The 24230-nt window shown below is 31.7% G+C and overlaps 3 protein-coding genes across 7 annotated transcripts; 1 reads left to right on the forward strand and 2 right to left on the reverse strand.

The window, feature by feature from the left end:
- The first annotated feature begins 2780 nt into the window (after positions 1–2780).
- LOC101212285 (inositol transporter 4) lies at positions 2781–6522 on the forward strand. Of its 2 annotated transcripts, none has more exons than XM_004134936.3 (7): positions 2781–3100; positions 3765–3994; positions 4089–4159; positions 4252–4587; positions 4685–4792; positions 5182–5790; positions 5871–6522. In XM_004134936.3, exons 2-7 carry the CDS (start codon positions 3859–3861, stop codon positions 6336–6338), a joined length of 1728 nt encoding a protein of 575 aa, XP_004134984.1. In that variant the 5' UTR covers positions 2781–3100; positions 3765–3858; the 3' UTR covers positions 6339–6522. The 2 variants fall into 2 exon arrangements, with proteins under 2 accessions (XP_004134984.1, XP_011658118.1); XM_011659816.2 differs by lacking the exon at positions 2781–3100 and adding an exon at positions 3131–3395.
- Positions 6523–7237: 715 nt separating this feature from the next.
- LOC101207388 (U-box domain-containing protein 4) lies at positions 7238–9611 on the reverse strand. The gene is made up of 2 exons (XM_004134751.3): positions 7813–9611; positions 7238–7714 (listed from the first exon to the last, which is right to left on the reverse strand). The coding sequence occupies exons 1-2, from the start codon at positions 9127–9129 to the stop codon at positions 7652–7654; spliced, it is 1380 nt and encodes a 459-aa protein (XP_004134799.1). The 5' UTR covers positions 9130–9611; the 3' UTR covers positions 7238–7651.
- An 8992-nt stretch (positions 9612–18603) lies between these two features.
- Positions 18604–21325, reverse strand: LOC101206261 (inositol-phosphate phosphatase). 4 transcript variants are annotated; one of them, XM_011659817.2, is made up of 11 exons: positions 21238–21325; positions 20861–20916; positions 20696–20746; positions 20525–20605; positions 20334–20437; positions 20169–20253; positions 19898–19952; positions 19489–19532; positions 19328–19396; positions 19080–19237; positions 18604–18958 (listed from the first exon to the last, which is right to left on the reverse strand). In XM_011659817.2, the coding sequence occupies exons 1-11, from the start codon at positions 21284–21286 to the stop codon at positions 18865–18867; spliced, it is 846 nt and encodes a 281-aa protein (XP_011658119.1). In that variant the 5' UTR covers positions 21287–21325; the 3' UTR covers positions 18604–18864. The 4 variants fall into 4 exon arrangements, with proteins under 4 accessions (XP_011658119.1, XP_031742468.1, XP_031742469.1 ...); XM_031886608.1 differs by having other exon boundaries at positions 20696–20737; positions 21238–21307; XM_031886609.1 differs by lacking the exon at positions 21238–21325 and adding an exon at positions 21033–21231 and having other exon boundaries at positions 20696–20737.
- Positions 21326–24230: the final 2905 nt, after the last annotated feature.

Below are 24230 nucleotides of genomic sequence, written 5' to 3' on the forward strand. Positions count from 1 at the left end.
CAACGGAGAACATCCCTAAAAAGGGAAATCCATCAACATCGTTAGGAATTTTTTTACGACGTTTACTCGGAACTTTGCAGATATGGGACTAGTCTGCTTCCTTTTAGTAAGAGACTTCCTGGCAGAAGTTTCCCGTCGCATTTGAAGACATGATTAACAGAGACGAAAACTGTAATTCAAGATTAAGAATAATATATGAAGAAAGAATGGGAATGGGTGTATAAAAAGGAAAGGAAGAAGAGGTGGGAGGAGAAAGAAGGAGAAAGAAGGAGAGGGCGGTGGAGTTAGAATAAATAGGAGAGGTTTAGGGTTTTATGTTATAGAAAGAAATGTGTAGGGCTACACAGTGGCATGGGGCGGGGGGGTTAGAATCGTAAATGATTCAACATTTTTAATTCACATTAATTCCTTTATTTTATAATAAAATTACTTACACCCTATATATATATATATATATTTTAAGGTTTAACTAATAATTAAACGAATTTTTAAAAATACTTTCTTTTTTTTTAAATGACAGCTTCATCTTATTATTATTTTTTAAATATTATTTATTCGCATAAGTAGAAACAGTGTCGATTGTATGGATTAAACTTTCGATGTTGGAATTGTTTTAGTTCTATGAACGTGTATATATATATTGTAAAGAGTATGAAGTTGAAGAGAATTGATTCTGTTTGATCTATGTTAAATTGAGTATCATAATATCACATGTGTAGATTCAATAGGTAAATTATATTTTTGGTTGAATCTATTTGTTATAGAATAAAATAAAGAATAAATAAAATAATAATAATAGTGTAACAAAAGCTGGTGTGAATTGATATACCTAAAACAATAAGGTTTAGATTCGAATTTGTTCGTCCCAATTTGAACTACAAAATAAAGGATAAATTGGAAGATTAGGTTCATTCCCCCAAATCGTTGAATAAATCCTTTTTTTCTTTCTCTCCTTCTTCTTTTGTGAGAAAAATAATTCAATAATTATTGTAATTTGATTTTTCGTTTTTAGATTGGCCTAATCTAATATTTCTCTTTTGTGTGAACGTAGTGAAATAGTTGAGTAAATATTATTTAACATTTTTAAAGCATTTATTGGCATTCAATTTATAAAATTTGAAAATGCATTTACATGTTTTTTTTTTCCTGCAAAAGTTACAATTAATATTAAAATTAAAGTGACTTCATTCATGATTTATAACTTCTAATTTCCAACTTTATACAAACTACTAGGTTTTAACGTATCTGTATATGTACCAAAACAAATTTTAGTACAAAGTCGATGGACCGAAACGTTACTCTAACTTTACTTCAATGTTTCAATTAATTCAACTCATAGATTTATGAGTATGCATTGTCTTGGCAATTGTGTTTTACTTATTTTGTCTCTTGTAATTGTGATTTTGACAAAGTTTTCAATACGTTATGTGAATTTAACGTTATGTTTGTGTGATCAATTTATCTCATTTTATAGGAAGAAAAAAAAAAGAAAAGAATAATAGGTGAATGAAAAATCGCACAAAACCATTCAAAAGATGTAAACTTTTCTATAACTTTTATCTCTTTCTAAAAGTTGTTTAGTATCAACATTTTTGGTATGTGAAGTACTACTTTTACCTTCGATATTAAATGTGTTTGTCTTTTGTATTACATACTAAATTTTTATTGCAATTTCATTCGCGAAAATTTAAAGTTGTTTAAAACCAAAACTCCTTCAACGTTTTGTTTATTTTACAAGTACGGTTATAAAGAACGCAAAAAGTTAAATAAAAATGAATGATCATTTAGTTAAAATGAAGTTGCAAGACAAAAATATGTAAAAACAATAAATATCCCAAAAAAGGGATTACTGACATCAACGTACGGTGATGAACATCATCACATGCGGTCACTGACATAAGCATAAGCAATGGTTACATTAGAAAAAAGTATGATGATGTAAGTAATTGCATACGTTGATTATGTATGCGATCACACTTTTTATGATAAGTTTGTTTTGTTATATCTTTGTCGATAGAGTCCCGTTTTAACTAAATGACCATTCAATTTTATACCATTCAATTTTTTTTTTTTTTTTTTGTATTCTTCAACTATGCTTTAAAGAGACGTAGGTAATAAAAGGGAAAAGAACATTTAATATAGAGGATAAAATTAGTATTGCTCGTACCAAAAGTATATATAACAAAAACAAGTTTTTAAAAAGAATTCAACGTAGAGAAGTTTTCGGTTTTGGGGTCAAGTTGTACAATATTTAAAGGTAGAGTGTCCGTGGGTTGGATTTAACTAAACTAATCCAAAAGTTACATCGTTTCAAAGACTAATAGTTAAATTCTTAACTTGGGATTGGTTGTACTAACAAACAAATAACAAAGTGAATAACACAATACCAATATGTATATCAATGTAATATACAAACATACATAGACACACCCAAATCCCAATCACATTGAAATCTCAGAACATTCCTATTCTACGTTTGAAGATTGAAGATTGAAGATTGAAGATTTTCCCCATCTGATACCTACGCCCAGGAAGACATGTGAGCAAAAGACTAAAAAGTCTCCACCTTTTTCCCCCCCTTTTTCTCGTGAGGAGTTTACTTTCTAATCTTCAATTATTTTTCGTTTGAAGAAGTTTTATAATCTTTAATAATTAATTGTGACACATTTAAAAGACTTACATAAATTATAATTCAATTATTTAAGTAAAAGCAAACAAAATTCTCAATAAATAACAATTTGTTTTGCCGGAAAATACTCTGTTAAAACAAACTGTTGAGATGATCCACTCCGTTGAAGAGGGAGCGTTTCAATTGCAAGAGTTTTGTTTTATTATCACCAAGCATTTATATTCTTTCTTAATTCTTTTTTTAGGAGAATTTAAAGGACTTGTTTTTGTAATTAAGATTAGATAACAAACCAGAGAAAAAAATGATTGGCCTCAGATAATCTTCATCTCTACTATTACTATCTGTTTGTATTTTTTTTTTTTCTTTTTTTTGCTTTGAAGAAGACCCACTTCAACTCTCTCTCTTTTTCCACTCTCTTTGTTCTCTGCTGCTTCTGCATGTCTTTCTTCTCAACTCACAACCAAATTTATGGTAAGTTTCATATTATTTTTCTGGGGTCTTATGAGTTTTTGTTACACGTATTTGATAACTTATCTAATACTATTTGGATAAACTCTTATCGTATTTTCCAAATTTGGGATATGGGGAATTTCAATTCTTTCGCATTTAAGTGTCCAGAACTTCACAGAAATCTTAACCCAATTGGGAAATTACATATTTACACCTATCTTTCGTTTATATAAACTTCCATTGCCCACCATTGTTGAGTGGATCGATAAACTAAATCAGGAACCCCACATGCACTTTATGCTTCTGCTTTCAAAAGGTGAGCTCTTTCTAATCATCTGTTTCTCCTTCAGTGTGGCAATGGAAAACTTTTTTGGCTGTTTTAATTTACATTTTTCCCTTTTTGGAACGTTTGATTCATTTGATTCTTGGTTCAGGACTCCGTTTTTTATTCATCTGAATTCCAATTCTCGATCATCGATAAACGATCGGTTGAAAATTTTAGATGATGATTGATTTTACTATCGTTTGTTTGTTTGTTTTTTTTTTTTTTTGTAACGGATGCAAAATAGTCAATTTATAATAATTCAAATTTCAAACATGGTATCAGTCACGAAGATCGATATTCTTAGAGATTCCAGCAATTTTCTGTTATTAAAATTGAATTTTTCTTTTTTCTTTTTTCCAGTTTTCTTTGTTTGTTAAGAACATTAAGGTTCAGCCATCTTTATAAACATCTGGAGTAAGTTACAGACTCAACCATTTGAAGAAAGCCATTCAAAATGGTGGAAGGAGGTGCTGCAAAGGCAGACAAGGCAGAGTTTTCAGAATGTTGGCAAACAACATGGAAGACGCCTTACATTATGCGCCTCGCTTTGTCTGCTGGAATCGGTGGTCTCCTCTTTGGATACGACACTGGTAAATCCCAACCCCAATTGCCTTATTGTTTGAATCATGTCGAGGAAAACGTACGTAGCGTGATGTTAATTTTATATTTGGTATTGTATTGCAGGTGTGATCTCTGGGGCTATGCTCTACATTAAAGAGGACTTTGAAGTTGTTGACAGGAAAACATGGCTGCAGGCAAGTTACTTTTAGGCTCAAGTATTTGGTGGTTAATGTCTCTTTAAAATAGTTCTTGTTTTCACCATTTTGTTTATCGATTATATATACAGGAAACCATTGTAAGTATGGCTGTAGCAGGTGCAATTGTGGGTGCTGCAATTGGTGGTTGGATGAACGATAAATTTGGTAGAAAAAAGTCGATTCTAGTTGCTGATGTTGTGTTCTTTCTCGGTGCAATTGTCATGGCTGTTGCTCCCTTTCCTGGATTCATTATCGTTGGGAGACTTATAGTCGGTTTTGGAGTTGGAATGGCATCCATGACTGCTCCTCTTTACATATCAGAAGCTTCCCCTGCTAGAATCAGGGGTGCTCTTGTTAGTACTAATGGGTTGCTAATTACCGGAGGACAATTTATTTCCTATCTAATCAACCTGGCATTCACTAAGGTAAAATGAACCTTCCTTTCTGATGGTTAAAAAGTTATGAAGTGTGAATTTTATGTTCTTATTTTGAAGTTTTGAGTTTGTATCTATCCGTGTGCAGACAAAGTTAACATGGCGTCTAATGCTTGGAGTAGCAGGACTTCCTGCTGTGGTTCAATTTGTTTTAATGCTCTCACTGCCTGAATCTCCTAGGTGGCTATACAGACGGGTAATGTTTGAAAAATGCTACCACTCTTTTTCCTTTGAGCTTCTCAAATAAGAGTTATCTAACTGTTTTAGGAGCGTTTAATCCATCAACTTGATAATTTGAAGTAAAATAACCCAACTTCACCACCTTCAAAAGTGTTCTGTACATTTATCAAGAAAATTCAGCTTCGATAGATAACTTCCTAATTCCAACCAAACAACTCTACAACCCCAAACATGCACTTATTGTTTGGGCTTCTTAACTTCAAGAACTTAGTGCTCCGATCACCCATTTAAGTTTCTCAATCATTTGGGTTTCTTTGTCAGTGTATATTAGTAGTGTTTGTGAGTAAAAGTTCTTATGGACTAGTAGTGATTAGCTTACTGACACTCATTTTTCCTGACGATCAGGACAAAGTAGATGAAGCAAGAGCCATATTGGAAAAGATATATCCTGCCAATCAAGTTGATGAAGAGATGAGATTGTTGCATGAATCTGTGGAATCAGAAAAGACAGAAGAAGGTGCAATTGGAGATGGTAGTATAATAGCCAAAGTTAAAGGTGCTTTGAGTAGCCAAGTTGTTCGAAGAGGGCTCTGGGCCGGGATCATCGTCCAAGTAGCCCAGCAGTTCTGTGGTATTAACACTGTCATGTATTACAGTCCAACAATCATGCAGTTTGCTGGATATGCTTCTAATACAACAGCCATGGCGCTATCTCTTGTTACATCGTTTCTCAATGCCGCTGGCACCGTTGTCAGCATGCTTACAGTTGACAGATATGGAAGAAGACGAATTATGATCATCTCGATGATTGGAATTATCGTTTGCCTTGTGGTATTGGCTGGAGTGTTCTTCCAATCTGCTAGCCATGCTCCATCCATCGACGCCTTGGAATCTACTCACTTTGGAAGTAACTCTACCTGTCCAGCCTATGTCTCAGCTCCAGATGCATCTTCATGGAACTGCATGTCATGTTTGAAACAAAAATGTGGTTTCTGTGCCAATGGAGATAATGAGGTATAAAAACAAAAACTTTTTTTCCTTTTCTTATTGCTTTAGTTCTCACTCTAACAGAAACTCACATAATGAAATATCAGTATCTCCCTGGAGCCTGCTTAGATTTAACAAAGAATGTGAGGGGCGAATGTCGGTCAAACCGACGAGTATGGTTCACAGAAGGCTGCCCAAGCAAGATTGGCTTCTTAGCCGTGGTGGTGATGGGGCTTTACATAATTTCATATGCACCAGGAATGGGAACAGTACCATGGGTGTTGAACTCAGAGATTTACCCACTGAGATACAGAGGAACTGGAGGAGGAATTGCTGCAGTTTCAAATTGGGTATCAAATCTGATAGTAAGTCAAACATTTTTAACATTAGTGGAGACTCTTGGGGCAGCTGGTACGTTCCTGCTGTTTGCAGGATTCTCACTCCTTGGATTAGTTGGTATATATTTCTTGGTACCTGAAACTAAAGGATTGCAATTCGAAGAGGTTGAAGAACTGCTCAAGCAAGGGAAGAAGTATAAGAGTAGTAAAGGGCAGAAGGAAGTTTCGGCACAATGATTCTCTAGTTTTTAATCATCTAATATAACTTTACCATCTTCAGCAGACTTGACGTAAAACTTTTATTTAAATACACTTAAATGTTTCTGTTGGTACTAATCATGAGAAACTTTTGGTAAGTTGAAATAAATTGTGGACGACAGCGATGCATGATTGGTTATAATTTATTATTAACTTTATCCCACTAGCAACTCTCTTGCTTTATTGTCCTAGTTGGGGTTTCATTGTTTGTTTTTCACTTTCGATATAGTGAAATGTCGAGAGAGTATTAAATTAACTCAGTACGAAAGGAAAAAGGAAAGAATTGAAAGATGAACTGTGGAGAACCTTTTGTTTGCTTTAGATGAAAGGAAAGGAAAGGAAAGAGAGGCCGTTCTAATACAGCTCAACTAACGTTAAAAGAAATAAAATATAACAATAAGGAGCCACATACAGAGAGAGAGAGAGAGAGATGGGGAGAGTTTTAGGGGTGCCCTTCAAATAAAGGACACCGACAGTTGTTGGGTGGTGTAAAAAATTGGATTTTTGAATAGAAATAGGAAAATGATGAAACAGCACAGCAAGCAGCGGCAGGACAAAAACATACATACCTGCTCTGCCAACTAATAATTCACCCCAAAACGACAAACGACAAGACGCAGTAAGAGACTAAAAACCCTACAAAATATTTCTAAATCTATGGTGGGGCATCCTCACCACAGCTTCCGCCCTTCTCCTGAGATGATGATGACGTTCATCTGTGTGTTCATGCCATTGCAAGTAGCCAAGGTACAGATATTTCTTACCAAAGTCATATACATAAGAAACATATTTTTCTTCGGACCATTGAACTCAGTAAATCACAATTAAAGGTGAAGAAAAAGAGAGATTAACAAGAGTTGGATATCCAACACACTGGATTATACAAAATCTGTGCAATTCCCAGCTTTAATATGTAAGAAACAAGAAGATGAGTTCCACAGAATTTGGGTTCTTCACCCATACAAGACACACAACCACCAATCAGAATTTCATCAAATCCCCAAACCCAGAAAATCAAACCAAGTGATATTACACTATTTAGTAAATCGGAATGTCATTAAAAAGGATATCCCAGAACCTAGTTAAAAATCATACTTCTTCTTCTCTAACCGTCAGTTTTTGGCTTTACTAACTGCACTACTAACTTCATTCTACAATCTTCATTCTTCCAACATTCTCAACCACGCTGTACAAACCATCAAAAAAACCACTCCCTATATACAGCAACCACGATACCACTACTACTTAATAATACAATTACCTCCTAAAAAACACCCATCTCAGGCCAATTGTTAAGGACTTGATGAGGATGCAACTTGTCTTGGTTCTCTTAGATACCCCAGAAGCGTTTCTGCCTGCAAAAATTAACAATTTTTCATTAGTGTTCATTTCATAGAATCAGTTAACAAAAAATCGTGTAAAAATTGATGACTAATCAGTTTTCGGTAATCACCTTATGCTTTGCTCGAACGCTTCCAGTCTGAGAAAGTGCAACTAATGGGGGAATTCCACCTTCGCTGACGAGCAACCCTCGATTTCTCACACTCTCAACACACAATTGCAATAGTGTCAACACTGCAAATTCTTTCCCTTTCAACGACCCATCTTCAATTGCTTCTACAAGCGCAGCAATTCCACCCTCTTCCACAATCGCATCCTTTCCCTCTTGAATCCCAGCCAGGCTACTCAGAACCACCATCGCCTTCTCTGCTAAACCCGTACCTTGCTCTGCTACTAGCGCCACCAATGGCTTCACAGCTCCAGCAGTGACGGCCCGCTCCTTATTCGGTTTGATCGAGCAAAGCTTATAGAGCGTCGTGAGCGCGTCCTTCTTCCCTCTATTCGATCCATTCAGTAGTAAAGATACCAGTGGTGGAATGGCCCCGCAAACCCCAATCGAAGTTTTGTTTTCCTCCAACAAAGCAAGGCTCATCAAAGCACACGCCGCATTCTGTTTCGAAGTTTCCGTACCGGTTTTGAGCGCATAAACCAGCGACTTCACGGCTCCAGCATTCGTGATAATAACTTTATTAGACTCATGGAGAGAGAGATTCAGCAAGGCAGTTACGGCGTGCTCTTGTGTCCATGGATCGGTAGATCGAAGCAAAGGAATTAAAGCAGGAACAGCCCCAGACTCCCCAATGAGAACCCGATTATCAGACCGATTCTTCGCCAGAAGCCTCAGTTTAGCCGCCGCAGATCGCTTGACCGCAATTGACGAAGATTGAAGCCCATCGATACAGATCTTAACAGTCGGCTGTAGATCTTCAGGCGAAATACTCTCAATAATCTCAGTGGAGAAATTCTCTCTCTGCAAAAACCCTAAACAGGGTTCAGGCTCCGGGTCACCATCCTCACCTTCTCGTTGAGGAACAACCGCCATAGAAGGTAAACTTGCAAGTCTCTGCAATTCTCCAGAAATATCACTACTACAAGCGGAGAAATCACTGAAAGCATGAGAAAGTTCAAGAAAATCCTGTTCCTGTTCAGAAGATTGCTTAGACCATTTAGGGCTACGCGATGCCAACTCGCCAAGTCTCAAGTCGATGACAGAATCGGTGAGATTTTCAGAGACACAGCCGGATTTAGCAGCGACAGAGCCATTAAAGGTACAACTATTATCATCTTGAAAGAAATTAGAACGAATAGTACGCATAGAACGGCCAATGTTCCTGCTGATTTTACTGGAAGTAGTAGAGGATGGACTATAACAATTTCTGGTCAAAGGAAAGCGATTAGAAGTGGAATGAGAATCTTCAAGCGACACCATTTCCAAAACTGGAAAGAAAAAATCTCAGTTGAAAGGCGTAGAAGAATTTGATTAAGAGTTTTGTTTATGGGGAAATTATCATGGCCGGAGAAGAAGGAATGTGATAGGAGGAAGGGAAGCGGAGGGGGGGGGAGAGAAGAGAAGAGAAGAGAAGAGAGGTATATTTGGTTTATGGTAATGAGTGTTGCATTTAGTATGGAATCTTTCAATCTTTGGTTTCGATAGATAGAGCTGCGAGGGTTTGTATGGTTGGAATGGTCACAGACGATTTTAATAACGGAAAGTTGGGCCACCCTCTTATCTCATCCCACTCATCTTCACCATCCATTTGTGCAAACTGGAGGGTCAGATGTGACAACCGTCGCACCTTCTTCCCCTACTTTCATCTTTGCCCTTAAACACACACACCTCTCTCTCTCTCTCTCTTTGTGGGGTATGGATTCCCTCCTGTGGGACCGTCGGCAACTCACCAAAACCGGCGTCGTTTCCTTCCCACCAATTACAATTACAATCACAATTACAACAACTACCCATATAATCACCTTTCATTTATAATCATTTTAGACCCTAGGGACGGACTACGGTTCACAACTTCCACATACACATACACACAGTTTAGCTTTAGCTTATGGGGTCTTACGTGGCAGAATCGCGTCTGGGAGTTTACGACAATAGTCAGCGTACAGCTGTAACCTTAGCTGTGAAACTAACACGTGTTCGTTCTTCCGATACGCCCTACCCGATCCTTCCACTCCTCCTCGGTTTTTTTATTTTTTATTTTTAAGGCTCGAAGCATGCACACGTGCCGATGAGTGGCGATGCACACGTGCCCGACGGCGCAAGGAATTTTCCATCGGATAACGAGAACCCTTTTTTACTCTTTACTTCTCACTTCTCAAATCAAACACCTCCTTTTACCCCACCGCCATTCTTTAAGGGGTAACTTTTTATTTTTTATTTTTACAAAGTAGAATTTTCCATAAAGTGAAAAAGGGTAAAATTCTTTTACCACTTCTGAGAAAATTATTTGCAAACAATGGAGCCTCTACTCTTGTGGTCCGGACACAAATATCTTATTTATTCATTTCACTTTTTTATTTTTTAAATTATAGATAATTACATTCATGGGAAAAAGTTGTATGGACAGTGACTTGAGAGAAATTAAAGTAGTTTCGTAAAATACAACGGAAAGGGGATTAACTTGTTTATCTATATTGTGTATACATTCTAGGTCAAAAGTGTAATAGCCCAAGTGGTATGTCTATGTCTTTACATCACAATAATATGGCTGAGGTGTGCTATTATTCACATGCACTTCTTATTATTAAACATACAGAGTCTTTTAGTTTTTCATAGTATCTATTTGCTTTCTTTACTGCTATCATCTTGTGTTTACAAACATGATCAATTTAGTCTTACTTCTATTCTCTCTCCATATTCAACTTCAACATTCATGAATTGTACAAACTCTACTAGTTTGGGCAAGGACAAGCGCAAGCAGTACTCTACGTTACTCTAAACTATCTTATATATATTTTTCACTTAATCTCAATCTTCTTTTATCATTGTTGGCTTGAATTATGTTATATTGTTGGTATGTTGTTCATACTATACTCCCACCCTGTCTAAAGATCCTATGAAAACAAGCATTGTATGTATTGATATACACAAAAGATGATTGTAATTTTAACAATAATGTGGCAAACTGTACGGTAAAATCATGTGATATGGTTCCGAAGGATGAACTGGATATGAACAGTTCCAATAAGATTTCATGAATAAATGAATTATTGTGGTTAATTATAATTGTTAATCTTCACTGCAATAAAAAGAAGAGTAGTTTTTGTAAATACTTTCAAATTCTCATTACTTTAATCTCAATAATTCCATAAATGAAATGTTTTTATAATCGTGTTTAAAGTTACATAATTTAGACCATGTTTTAATTAATTAGAAAAAATATATATACTACTTACACCTTTACTTTACTGTTTAAAAGCAAACTTTAAAAATGCCTTAAGGACTATTCTCAATAATCAACCTATCATTTGAAATTTCAAAATTTTTAAAAATAATTTTATTTTCAAAACCAAGCATCGAAAAAACACTAAATAAATAGACATCTTTTTAACATTTTTTACTTTGATTATGTTTAGAATTGATTATTATAGCTATGAAAGAAATAATAGTATATGAAATTACCATATAATCACAAGATTATGAAATATAGTAACAATTGAGATTATTGTAGGTAGGCTAAATGTAAAAGAAAACACATATGATTTTATATTTTAGCATTAAACTTTTTGACAAACAAATAGAACTTGTACATTTCATAAATGATCATTTTCAGAAAGCTCTCTATCTTATTATTATTTACAATATCTAAGAACAAGAGGTTAGAAAAATTAATGAAACTAATAATAAATAAAGCAGTTTTTTGTTTTCTTTTAATTGATCTTGAGGGAAACCAATAAAGATGTACTTTAATAAAATAGCGTGTTGCTGAGGTGTATTTTTGTGTATAATTATTGTTTATAACTGTTCAATACAACTATGCTTTTAAAATAAATACTATTCCCAATGTGTACGCTCTACACAGTCCAGACTATATTCATTATTATTATTATTATCATTTTTCTGTCTTTTCTTTTTCTCTTTTTCTTCTTTTAATTAATATATATATAAAAAAAAGATTTTAAGAACTTGGAAGTAAATAAAAACAAATTATTCGTACAAATATTGTATATTAAAAAGCAGCTTTTCCTTTAATTTGAATTTTAAGAAAGCTGTGTGTCTCGAATTTCACGACCCTTCTAAGTTCCAATCCTTTTCTTTTTTTTTATTATTATTATGATATATTATATATTAAATAGATAGGCCATAAATGATGATGTTAATAATAATAATAAACTAAGAGGAGTTTCTTGAATTAATCAATATGCATGCATATTGCCCAAACAATTAATTTAAGACCACCGGTATATATAATTAATCAATAATCATGCTGCTTTATCTAACTTCGCTTCAAGTTTTTTAATTTATGTTTAATGTATTAATCCCTTAATTTAAAGATCTTCATTGCCAATCAAATTGATATGAATCATATGATAATGTAGAATATAATCTCATCCTAACCAACCAAAATTTAATTTTAAAATTTTAAATATAAGGGTCTAAGCGTGAAGTTTATATTTTTTTATTTGCTTTCATTTACATTTACATTGAATCAAATGAAATTATTTTAAAGTATATATTTTCAATAATGAAAACTATGAAAATATATTTTTGTATTTCTTAATTCTTACTTTAAATTTAAAATTTTGAAAATAAAATTAATAAACTAATTGCACTTTGTAGAGTGCAATTATGTACAACATGACATTCATATAGTATATAATATGAAAAATTAATAGTTATGATTTTTTTTACTTACAAATCTATGAATGATATTTGAGGTTGATTAAATAGCTGGTAATTGTTTATTTTATGAGATTATGATTTGATTAAATATGAGAAATTGGAATTGTATACGTGGATGTAGATGGAGTTAGTAATTTATTATTTCATATGATGGGATATTAAATCATTAAATAGATATATCCACTATACTTGACTTAATAAATGCACATTTATGTCACATCATATTTCTTCATATATTTTCTTTTCTTCTTGTTGACAAATTTTGTTGTTTATAATATTACAACTGAACAAAGTACTGCAAATATTAAAGACCGATCAAATAAGATAGAAAGGTGAAATCAGGTAGCCCGGTCCGGTTTCCCAACAAATGGCATGTGTGATATCATCCTCTTCATTCAATTAATTTCCCTTTACTAAAAATACACTAGAACATGTTTCTTTTCTAATTAATATCAAAATTTTAGTTATATAACAACATTTCTAAAAAATTAAATTGATAATAAAATTTACTATATTGGTAAAAAAAACATTGTTATATACTTAATTATTATTCATAAAATCTATTATAATTATTCAAAGATAAACGTTAATATCAGTATCCAATAAAGTTGGTCGAGGTATGTCTTATTAATTGTGATTGTGTTAAGTTGAGTCTGTTACGTTAATTTTTGTTCGATTTTTTATTTTGTTTTGTTTTATATCGATTATATCATTGAATTTAAAATTACTTATAACAATAGAGATGTCGCTACCATTAAGTATTAAATAATATAAAGTAGTAGAGGTTAGGTGGGGGATTGTTTGCCTAAGAGATGTACCCAAAAAATGAATTAAGAAATGAGATTTGTAAGAGGGTAAGAGAAGAATAGAAGAAATAAAGAAAGGAATTGAAAATGAAAATGGTTGGTAATGTGGATTTCTTAAGATGGACGTTTCCACGGTGATGATATAATCAATGGGGACATTAAATATAAAGTGTGTCTTTTTCATATTAGCAAAAGAAAATTTTCAAAAAAGAAAAAAGAAACAAAAATAGAAGCACCAACTACACAACATCATGGAATTAATAATTGTAATTAAGTGGTTTAATTTAAATTAATTCGTATGGTATTGGCCAACCTGCTTAGCTGTGGATCACCTTAATTGAATTGGACTGTGATTAATTAAAAAGACAAATTAATTAATCAACATTTAATTCAGTGAATAGAGATTTTGTTTGCTTTTATTATCGGATCTTATAAGTCCATCAGATTTCCGTATCAGATTTTTTCATACCCCAAAATAACAACCATCACCATTATTATTATTATCATTGTTTAATATTCCTTCCTTCCTACTTTTTATTTTTTTCTTTAAAAAGCCATATAGTTTGTTTCATTTATGCTTTAAATCAAAATTTTCGTTAAAAATATCAAGATATACTTTAAAGTTTATAGTGAAAAAATAATTATTACTCACCTTTTCATGAGGTTTCATGATTACAACATTAAAGATATAAACAAACAAAACATTGAGTTGGATAGTTATAGTTTTAAATTAGTATGTAAGCTTTCTTATTTCTTTTATAATTGAAACTACCCCTTTATTTATTTATTTTTGTTTTGTTCAATTTTGAAGTGAGTAATTGAAGAAAAATGTAGATTTTTCTAAAGCAAAGTTGTCGGTATCATCTTTCAAAATTATCACATTTCTTTTGGTAACATCCTCAAATTAGTTTGTCTCGATGCTTCTAGCCTGAAATCGACTACTGATATGGATGTAAAAATTAACTTTTTCAACTTTATATCTTACCTATCGATTCCTTATTACTTTCTCGACGCATTAAAAACGATAAAACGATAAAACGATAGTATGAATATAAATTTAAAAAGTTATTTGATTCAATAAACATGTATAAAACAAAAACAATTTCACCCGATTAACTTCGACTATTTTTTATTTAAAAAAGGGTTGAATTCAATTTATATATTTTTTAAAAGTAATCAAGAAATAAATATTTTTTTAGCCACGAAAGGATTTTAGAAAAGTAATAAAGATGTATATGGTGACTAATGAAAGAGTGTGTGTATAGATAGTTGTGTAGGGTTCTTAAATTAAATGCATATCTCTCCAATTCCCAAACAATAGTGGACCCTATAATTTATTGCACACATATTATCGTAATTTAACAAAACTTATTCCACACACATAATATTAAGATATTTTTATTTCATTAATAACAAATTTTGCTATGTGATAATTTCATTAACTGGGGATTTGAATGAAGAGGACAGAGATAAATTGATTTACTCAACTTGTTTTTCCAGAAAAATAGACAAATATTATTAGAAATTGATTTTCTTTTTGGTGTTCCTCTTAATTCAGTAATTTATATATGTATATATACTTCTATTAAATAAAATAAAATATATAAATTTTCTTAAACAATTTTCACTAATGTACCCTGTTGGTTGGTTGTACAAATCAATTCTATAAGTACAAATATCAAATTAACATGAAAGGTGATTTGTACTTATATTATGATTTAAGCTTTTAGTGATGTATAATAATGGCTTTAAGAAAAAAGTTAATATGAACCCTCACCATATATTTAAAAAAAAAAAAAAAGTTGCTTATGAATCAAAATAAGTATTAAAGCAGTGTGGGAGTTTTAGGTAAAAGTATTGATGATCAAAAATTGAAATTACACCACACGGAATCAATAATGGCGCCCATGTAGGGTTGGTGATTTCATTTCTAAAAAATACACTTTCTTTATACATATTTAATATAAAGTTGAGTGTAAAATCTAGAATACTAAGTTTAGAGTCCACTACTCACAATCATTAGACACGAATCTGGGCAAATATTAAATTATGTATAATATTTAAACAATCAACCATGTGCATACGTGACAATATATATTAACTATTTTATGAGTTTAGGAAATGATGAAAGAGACATTTTTGAATGTTATGGTTAATTATTTCGTTTACTTACCTTTGAACACTTGGATTGACCATATGGTTGGTTAGGTGAAACTTAAATATATTCCAAATCAAATGGATGCTTCCAAATCTCTTGGCTCTCTTCAATGCCACTTTACAACTCTCCTTCTTTTTCTTTTCTGGTCCTGTTACTTCTGGAAGTCATTTATGGGTATGCTGAATTCTTCTATTTTTTCACATATTCCTTTTTCTTTTGATACCAATGTATTACGGCTCCATCTAAAATGACCCATGGTAATATAACTGTATGTAGTTTACTAACACAAAGAGTAGAGTTAAGAATAGGTAAAAGGATGAAGAGTTCTAATCTGATTTGTTGTGGAGTTGGGAAGTAAAAGGAAATGAAGTAGAAATGTTTGATTTTTCTCAACAAAAATTGAGGGAATCCCACTATGAGTAGCACTACCACTGTCACTCTGCTTTTGGGATTGAACCCTCTTTTTTGTTCTTAATGGTTATTTTTCACACGTGTCATTTACACGCGCGCCCACCCAATTCTTTTTTTTTTTCCTTTCTAAATAAAATACATTTGTTTTTCATCGAGTCTCTTTATTTCATAATTTTCTTTTTAGATTTAGAAACCAACTTGAGCATAATACAAACATTTTAAACTTACTGCGGATTTCATTTTTTCACAACACATTTAGCTAAAAAAATCATTTGTTGTTTTAATTATTATCAACCACTTGAATCATGATTTGATGTATTATCAACTTTAGAGATGAAATTAAAACTAAAAAAACATAGCACTCTCTAATTTTTAGATTACGCGTATTAAGAACAATACATTAAGATATTTCATAGGAACAAAAAGAGAAAAGAAAAAAGAAGTTTATTTTTTTAAAAAGTACACTCTTTTTGTTAAATGGAGTTTGATTATTGAATTCGAACTCCACTCATTCAAAGCTCCTTTTTAAATTCATAATTTCTGCATCAACTTTCATAAATAATTGGATGGTTAAAGTTTTAAAAATTATCAAAAATATAACTATTGATAAAATATTTATACATATTGTAGAGAAAAAATCCTTTAAAATTTTATACATCATTAATTCATTCTTATTGTTTTAGTTGCCAAACTCAAATTTTCTTAATACATACATACATATAATATATATATGTTTTTCTTGACGGAAAGAAGATAAATAACAAAAGAAAAAAGCAATTTGAAAAAGAAAAAAGTGATTCTCTTTTGAAATAAAATAAAGAGAAGACAAAATAGGAAAAGAAACTTTATCGAAAAGAAATATATATATATAAATATATTTTTCTTTATGTGTTTGTTTGTTGAAAAAAATCTAATTAAGATTAAGTGAAGGAAGTTCACTAACCACAACCACAAATTATAAAATAATTAAACTTTAGATTTTGAATGGTAAATGAGTCGGTGGGTTACTAATGTTTGGCTCTTCTTTTTCCTTCACATTAATTATTTTAATTCCCACAAAATTATAAGCTTTCCTTTTCTCATTTAATATTTAGTTGTTCAACACAACTCCTCCTTTCTACCCTCTTTTTTTAATTTTCCATTTAAAGTCAACCTCACTATCTTTTTCTTCAATTTCATTTTCAATATTCCCATCCATTTCAACTTTCTCACTCACCCACATATTTATACTTTCATTTTAATTACTTCTATTTTACCTTAGTTTTAAGTAAGACTTGTATGTATGTATGCATTGTCTTCAATACACACAAATGATAACATCACTAAATGTAACACATCATATCTTCTTAGATTAATTTTTTAATTTTTTAAAGATTTTTAATTCAAAACCTATTGATTTTCTTTGATAATAAATACAGCATCCTCATGCTATTTTTCTTTTTGTAAGAGCCCACAATAATTCTTTTGGCTCCACCTCCAACTCTTACCTACCTCTTCCTTAGCCAACCCCTCTACATTTAGCATAAATTATTGCATCCATCAACTATGCATGTCAACCAATGCTATCTTTAAGCTAAAACTAATTACTCTCCCTTACACTTCTCTCTATAAATATTGTAACATAATTTACAATTGTTAATATTTTTTCTATTAGCCTCACTATTTATTTTTTATAAATCTTTTAAAAAATAGGATAAGTCTTAAGGTTTATGTACGCTTTTTAAGCTTATTTTTCTTCTACAAGAGAATTGAACAACAACAAACCTCATGTTACACTAGCATGCAGATGTATGTCAATATGTTAGATTTTACATTTGAAAGGGTATTCTCCCGTTTAATACATGATTTGTAATTAATGATGACTATGGGAGTGGGGGTTGAATAACAGATCATCCCAATTAAAGTGAAGTTAAGCTTTAGAAAATATGACATCAATGATGATTTTAGCATTTCTTCCATACAATTGGACTAATCTCAGCTCATTTATTAAAGCTCATTGGGCTTTTGTATTCTCCAAGCCCATTTTCACTTTGCTCATTTAAATTTCAATGCATACAACTTTTTTTTTTTTTTTTTTTTTAATGAAAAATTCATTGCATACGATAGAGATGATTTGTAAGACAATCAAACAATTTATTATTATTTTTTTAAAAAAGAAAAGAATCCCACTAGAAAGTTACGAAATTAAAAAAAAAATGTCAAAGCGAGATAAATTTGACGGACTAACATATAGATGTGTTATTGTGGTTTGGATTTTCCACTCATAAATGACCAACTAGCATGTATATAATCTCAACAATCATATAATTCCCTCCATATGTATACACAAAGTAACAATAAAATTATTCATAATAGAAATGGTGAATAAAGTTAAATTAGTTCATACTGTGTCGATAAAGTTAAGAATAAGAGAAAGTCGATTATATTTCTATTAAAGTATGCCATTGTTGACATTGAAATATATAAAGCATCGTTGATACCAATCGGTATCCTCATTCTTATAAACACATTATTATTTTCTTTTTAAGATTGGCAAAATCAACCATGGCGGTTTATTCTATATAAACTATGATAGAGATGGTCTGTAAGTCAATCAAACAATTTTATAATAATAATAATTGTTATTATTTTAAAAAAAGAGTCCCACAGAAAAGTTCTGAAATTAAAAAACAATAGTTTTAATTTTAAAGACACACCAAAACGTGCAAAACTCAACCGACATATAGATGTGTTAACAACAAAAAGGTTGGTGCTAGTTTGGATTCCCCACACGTAAAAAGAGTTTCAAAGACAATTTCAAGTTTCAACTCTAGGATTGAATTTTAATCATACAACAATTCAAGAGATAAGCTAACGATTATAACATTAAATTAACTTGTTGATTGCCTTGAAGTTGTGGAATTGGTACCTATTGTTGTCAATACAGGTATATTCTGATCAAGGATGTGCCAAAGCTTCAACAAATGTCTCTTTGAGAAGTGGATTAGAAGCAGCAAGTCTCGTAGCTGTGATATCAAAATCTCTACCAGATCTGAAGCAAGAAACCACAGCCAGTAAAACCCAAATCAAACATTCAAGTTTCTCAACTCATCGATCAATGTTGAAGACCACAAAAGACATCATAAAGAGAGAAACTCTCTGTGATTACTTACGGGTCATAGACTAATCCTCCAGCTTCCGTTAAGATTACAGCGCCAGCAGCTGCGTCCCAAGGACCTCCATAGCAATTTATATAAAATAGATCGATTCTTCCACAGGCAACATCACAGAGACTTAATGCACACGATCCATTTATCCTAAGAGATCTCACCTACAGGCATTATAGATAGGGTATGATGATAATAACCAAAGCCAATTTGGATTAAGATGTTAACTTTCGAATGTAACCAACTGTATGCACCTTAAAGAGAAGCCTGTTAATTCTGCCAGTAATATCATCGATTGTTGATTTTTCACGTGAAGTTCCAGTCTGCTCATCCAGTAATCAATAATTAAGATGGTTTTTCACCCTGTTTAATTTAAAGTGTGGTATAAGATCTTGATTTGAGTGCTGATATTAACCTCACTAGCCAGAAGGCATTTGATTAGTTGATCTTGGGAGGATACTGCAGAACGTAGAAATTCATTTAAGAAAAGAGAAATAATGCAAAACTTTAGCATAGTTTACCCATGTTATGAAATGAAAAATAAAGAAACAAAAAAGAGTAAAATAACAAGAAATCAACAAACAGTGTTCACCAACCGTGTGTCAGTTACGTCCATAAGATAAAGAGGGAATAGTTTTATTAGAGTTAATAATTCAAAATACAGAGGTGCCTGTATAAATGTAGAGTTTATATAGTATTTCTCTAAACCCCTAGGGTTAAAAACGTTGATGAAGAATACGTAAATAACTTAGCCAACATATTCCAAGGTATGTCAACAACTTGAAAGGTAGAAGGGAAGAATTTAAAAGATCACAAAAATTCACCTTTAATGGCTTTCCCATTGAGATAAGCACCTTGTCCACGAATACCAGTAAAAAGCTATACATGATAAGGAGAACACTGAATCAAACTATAAATGACTTCGGCCCATAAATGCTGATATGGTAGTGAGTATTAAAAGTACAAAGAAAAAATCAAAATAAGTGTAAAATTTCAGACATTATAAAGTAGAATTCCAATTATATCATTCTAACAAGTCATAGTTAAACTTAATACGTGAAAGAATAGGAAATGGTGGAGCCTATATTTCCTCACCTCATCAATGATTGGATTGAATACAACACCAACTGTTGGAACTTTGCCAATAGTTAAACCAATTGAGACACAAACAAAAGGATATCTGGAAAAAAAAAAGTTATTGAGATTTTATAAACAATAAATGAGATTCGATAACCACAGAGCATATAAGTAAACTAGCACCCGTGAACGAAGTTCGTAGTTCCATCAATGGGATCAACAATCCATGTGGGCTCATCAGTCAGCTCCATAGTACCATAAGCTGCACTAGTCTCTTCTCCAATGAACTAAAACAGTGAACGATTGAACCAAATAAAATCACAACCAAACAAAATGACAGAATTCTCCCCTGAAGAAACTGACTAAGACTTAACCTTGTGCGATGGGAAACACTGCTTGAGATGACTAAACACAAGATCTTCACAAGCTTTGTCAGTTTCAGTAACCAAATCCACCTGCATTCCAAGACAAAACTTATTAGAATCCAGAAACAAAACAAAGGGAATTGAGATTGACCCTGAGATAGTGAGTATAATAAAGGGTACCTCTCCTTTGTGTTCGACATGTTTGGTCTGGTAAAATTTCTCCTGGATCAACTACAAGAAATAAAAATCAGAGAAAAACCCAAATCATTATATAGGTAAAAACGAGGGTGGAGTGAATTTGGAAAGCGAAATAAGTAGAGGAGTAAACAAGAAGAAAGATCAGACCTGTCCGGCTTTCTTGGCGGCATCGACAGCAGCGGCGAGAAAGCCCTGAAGGGAATCTAAAATCAGAGGAAAAATTGACAGAAATCGATTAGAATGGAAAGTTAGGGATGAATAAACGGGTAAAATTGACACTCAATAGATTGAGAAATTGCCATAGCATTAGCCAACCCACCATTCCCCGACATTATTGTGTGTTTTGATTGTGAAGAAATTAGAAATGGGATTTAAAAAATGGTGTGTTATTGGATCACAGCATTAGCTAATACGAACATGCATACGATGTAAGGGTGCGTGATTAGCGATTGAAGGAGTTGATAGTGGAGTAGGGGAAGAAGAAGCCAGAAAGAGGAATGAGAAGAAGTTTGTAGCATACTAACCTAAGCTCTTATTTTGGAAAATTTTGTAGTTAGGTGATGACATGACCATTACTTGTTAAAACATAACTTTACTTATTATTTTGGTAAATTTGATCAAATACCATAAGACTATTACTTGTTATTGATGGGATGATGAAAGGAAAATGCTTGGTTAAAGATAAAATGGAATAAATGAAAAAAAAAAAAGTAGACGATGGTCTCGTGGATAAAGTTTCCATGCTAAGGTAAAATAATTCAAGATTGTTCATAACCGTGAGTATTGCAAAAAGTGAGTAATCAACAGCTAAATTATGAAATGAAAAATTATTGAGAAAGAAAATTGTGTTAAAAATTATATATATGGAATGAATTAATCAATCTAAACATTGGTTTGAATTATGCTATATTATAAACTCCATTGTTTTACTATAAATCGCATAAAAATGTTAATTATATTGGGTAGCTTCTCGAAAGTGGATGATATTCTTTTTTTTCGTACGCAATGTTTTTGTTATTTATTTATTAAGTTGAAAGTATTTGATAAGAATTAAGTTTGTTATTTAAAAATGAGGAATAAAAATATGATCCGTCAGAGTGGAAAAAAAGAGATAAGTTTGGTATAAAGAATTGGTTCATATTGAAATATTCCATTTGATTAAAATCAATTCGCGAGGGTCCTCAAAAGGAAAAGGAAAAATCAATTGGTGAGAATATATTCCCTAACAACATTAATAAGTGCAAATAAATCAAAACTAAACTTAAATATTGGGAACACATCCTTGTTTGTTTTGGAAATTTAATGTAAGTGATAAATCTATCAAATATATATATATAATATGACAAAATTCTAGATTATATTAACCAGAAATATTGGTAAATTTTGTTACAATAGTAATATTAATAGATACTTATATAATATAAAATTTTGATAATATTTTTTGGTTTATTTTGCTTTGTTTAAAATTGCCTTGTATTGTTTAGTACGAGAGGGTAGATGCTTTGGATTGAATGTATTATTTGATATGATGTTTATAGCTAATTGGAATTAGAAACTAACTCATAATTTACAACCACTAAAACCTCCCAAATAAGTATGATTTAAATTCTAAGGATTGGGTTAGACATGAATTGAATTGCCTTGAGATTAAAGATTTTAGACAAATAACAAATTTCTCACCCAAATTTTGAACACTTTAGAATATAGGATGATCATTTTCACTCGAATGTTATATATGCGTGCAACTCAAGACATGAATTGCAAATTCAACATGTTCTCTGCCAAAGTTTGAAACAAATACAAAGGCTGAATTTGATTCATCGTCAAAACTCATTAAAATGACCTAATAGTAAGACTTGGTAGGCATGTTCATATTAAAACGTCACGACAAGAATAAAACTGAAAAAGTATTAAAATTACATCAACGTTATATACAAAAGTGTAATTAATAATTTGATGTTTGGTACGTTTGTATTTTTGTAATTATTCACTTAACACAATTTTGCATAGCTTGGCCCCCTTCATATAGTGGGGTATGTGTTTTGTGGGCTTGATTTTTTGTGCACCTGTATATAGAGATGTCTATGGGACGGTATGAGGCCAGGATGCCACTTCGCGTCCCCGTCTCCGTCGTGGCAACCCTATCACATTCTTCATTCCCACCAATTTTTTCACATGGAACGGGACGGGGATTTGCCACGGAGATCGAGTTCCGTGGAAAAAATATATATATATATATATTTGAAGGTTAAATTTCATTTTTAATCCACACCTTTAATTGTATATACATTTTCAATGTTATTTTTATTTTCGATACAATATTATCAATTTTATTATTTAAAACCACTAAAATGTCAAATTGTAACTTATTGTTTATAAAAGTAAAAAGTAACTATTAGAAGATAAATTCAACCATAAAATTAAAAAATCTATAAAAAAAAAAATCAAACATCAATCTAAAAACTAACTATTAGAAGATAAATTCATTCATAAAATTAAAAAATCTATACAAAAAAATCAAACATCAATCTAAAAACTAACTATTAGAAGATAAATTCATTCATAAAATTAAAAATTCTATACAAAAAAATCAAAGATCAATCTAAAAACTAACTATTAGAAGATAAATTCATTCATAAAATTAAAAAATCTATACAAAAAAAAAAAAATCAAAAATCAATCTAAATATTATAACAAAGTCTTCGATTACATTTTAATAATATTTTTAACCGGAGCGGGGACGGGGTTGGGGCCGGGAATGAATTCCCCATCCACATTCCATCTTCCGTGTATTCAGAGACTCCCCACCAGTTTGAGGTGGGTCCCCGTGGGTTAAATTGACATCTCTACCTGTGATTTACTATTATTTGTTTGAAATCCGTTTATTTTTATAAAAAAGTGATGGTTATGTCATTCATGCAAATTGTGATTCTCTCTCCTCCATGCCGAGAGGAGGTTTATATATAACCGTTAATCTATACTTCATGCAAATGTTAGTCATAAACACTCTTAATTTTGTATATGTTCCAAAATATATAACGTACATATTAGGAAGACAGTGAGAGAATATATTAATATCACGAATGATACCCAAATCAACACAAAAACAACTATGTATTTACATTAAAACAAATAATACTAAAAAAGAAAAAGAAAAACATATATCAAATAATATGAAAAGAAAAGAGTTTGTGAAATGAAAAATAAAAGAATGCATTTACTGAATCCGAATTGAAAAATGAAAACTAATTATAATGAGAAAAATAAAAAGTAAAAGAAATAGTTTTGCGTAATCCTTTTTATTATAATTATATAAAGAGAAGGAAAAATGAAAGAAAAAGGATATTTTAAAATTTCAACTAGAGACTCGGTGGTTATTAGTACTCAAAAGCGGTAACCTCCGCGGAGTGTGCACAAAATTACAAAATACCGCGCTTGTGGTAACCACTTTTGCTAACCTACGGTTCGCATTCGCAATTACCACGGGCTTAAATTTAATCACAATTCAACAAAGGAA

Source organism: Cucumis sativus, chromosome 6 (genome assembly GCF_000004075.3).
Source record: "Cucumis sativus cultivar 9930 chromosome 6, Cucumber_9930_V3, whole genome shotgun sequence".
Classification (NCBI taxonomy): domain Eukaryota; kingdom Viridiplantae; phylum Streptophyta; class Magnoliopsida; order Cucurbitales; family Cucurbitaceae; genus Cucumis; species Cucumis sativus.

Bases quoted from the DNA above. Each gene is read 5' to 3' on its own strand.
- LOC101206261 (XM_011659817.2), bottom strand. From the start codon at position 21,286: ATGGTCATGTCATCACCTAACTACAAAATTTTCCAAAATAAGAGCTTA. The intron at 20,917-21,237 runs GTTAGTATGCTA...CTCTGATTTTAG, and splicing joins TTTCCAAAATAAGAGCTTAG to ATTCCCTTCAGGGCTTTCTC. The intron at 19,533-19,897 runs GTGAATTTTTGT...TACGTTCTGCAG, and splicing joins CAATGGGAAAGCCATTAAAG to TATCCTCCCAAGATCAACTA.
- LOC101212285 (XM_004134936.3), top strand. From the start codon at position 3,859: ATGGTGGAAGGAGGTGCTGCAAAGGCAGACAAGGCAGAGTTTTCAGAA. The intron at 4,160-4,251 runs GCAAGTTACTTT...TTATATATACAG, and splicing joins ACAGGAAAACATGGCTGCAG to GAAACCATTGTAAGTATGGC. The intron at 4,588-4,684 runs GTAAAATGAACC...ATCCGTGTGCAG, and splicing joins TCAACCTGGCATTCACTAAG to ACAAAGTTAACATGGCGTCT.
- LOC101207388 (XM_004134751.3), bottom strand. From the start codon at position 9,129: ATGGTGTCGCTTGAAGATTCTCATTCCACTTCTAATCGCTTTCCTTTG. The intron at 7,715-7,812 runs GTGATTACCGAA...TAATTTTTGCAG, and splicing joins GCGTTCGAGCAAAGCATAAG to GCAGAAACGCTTCTGGGGTA.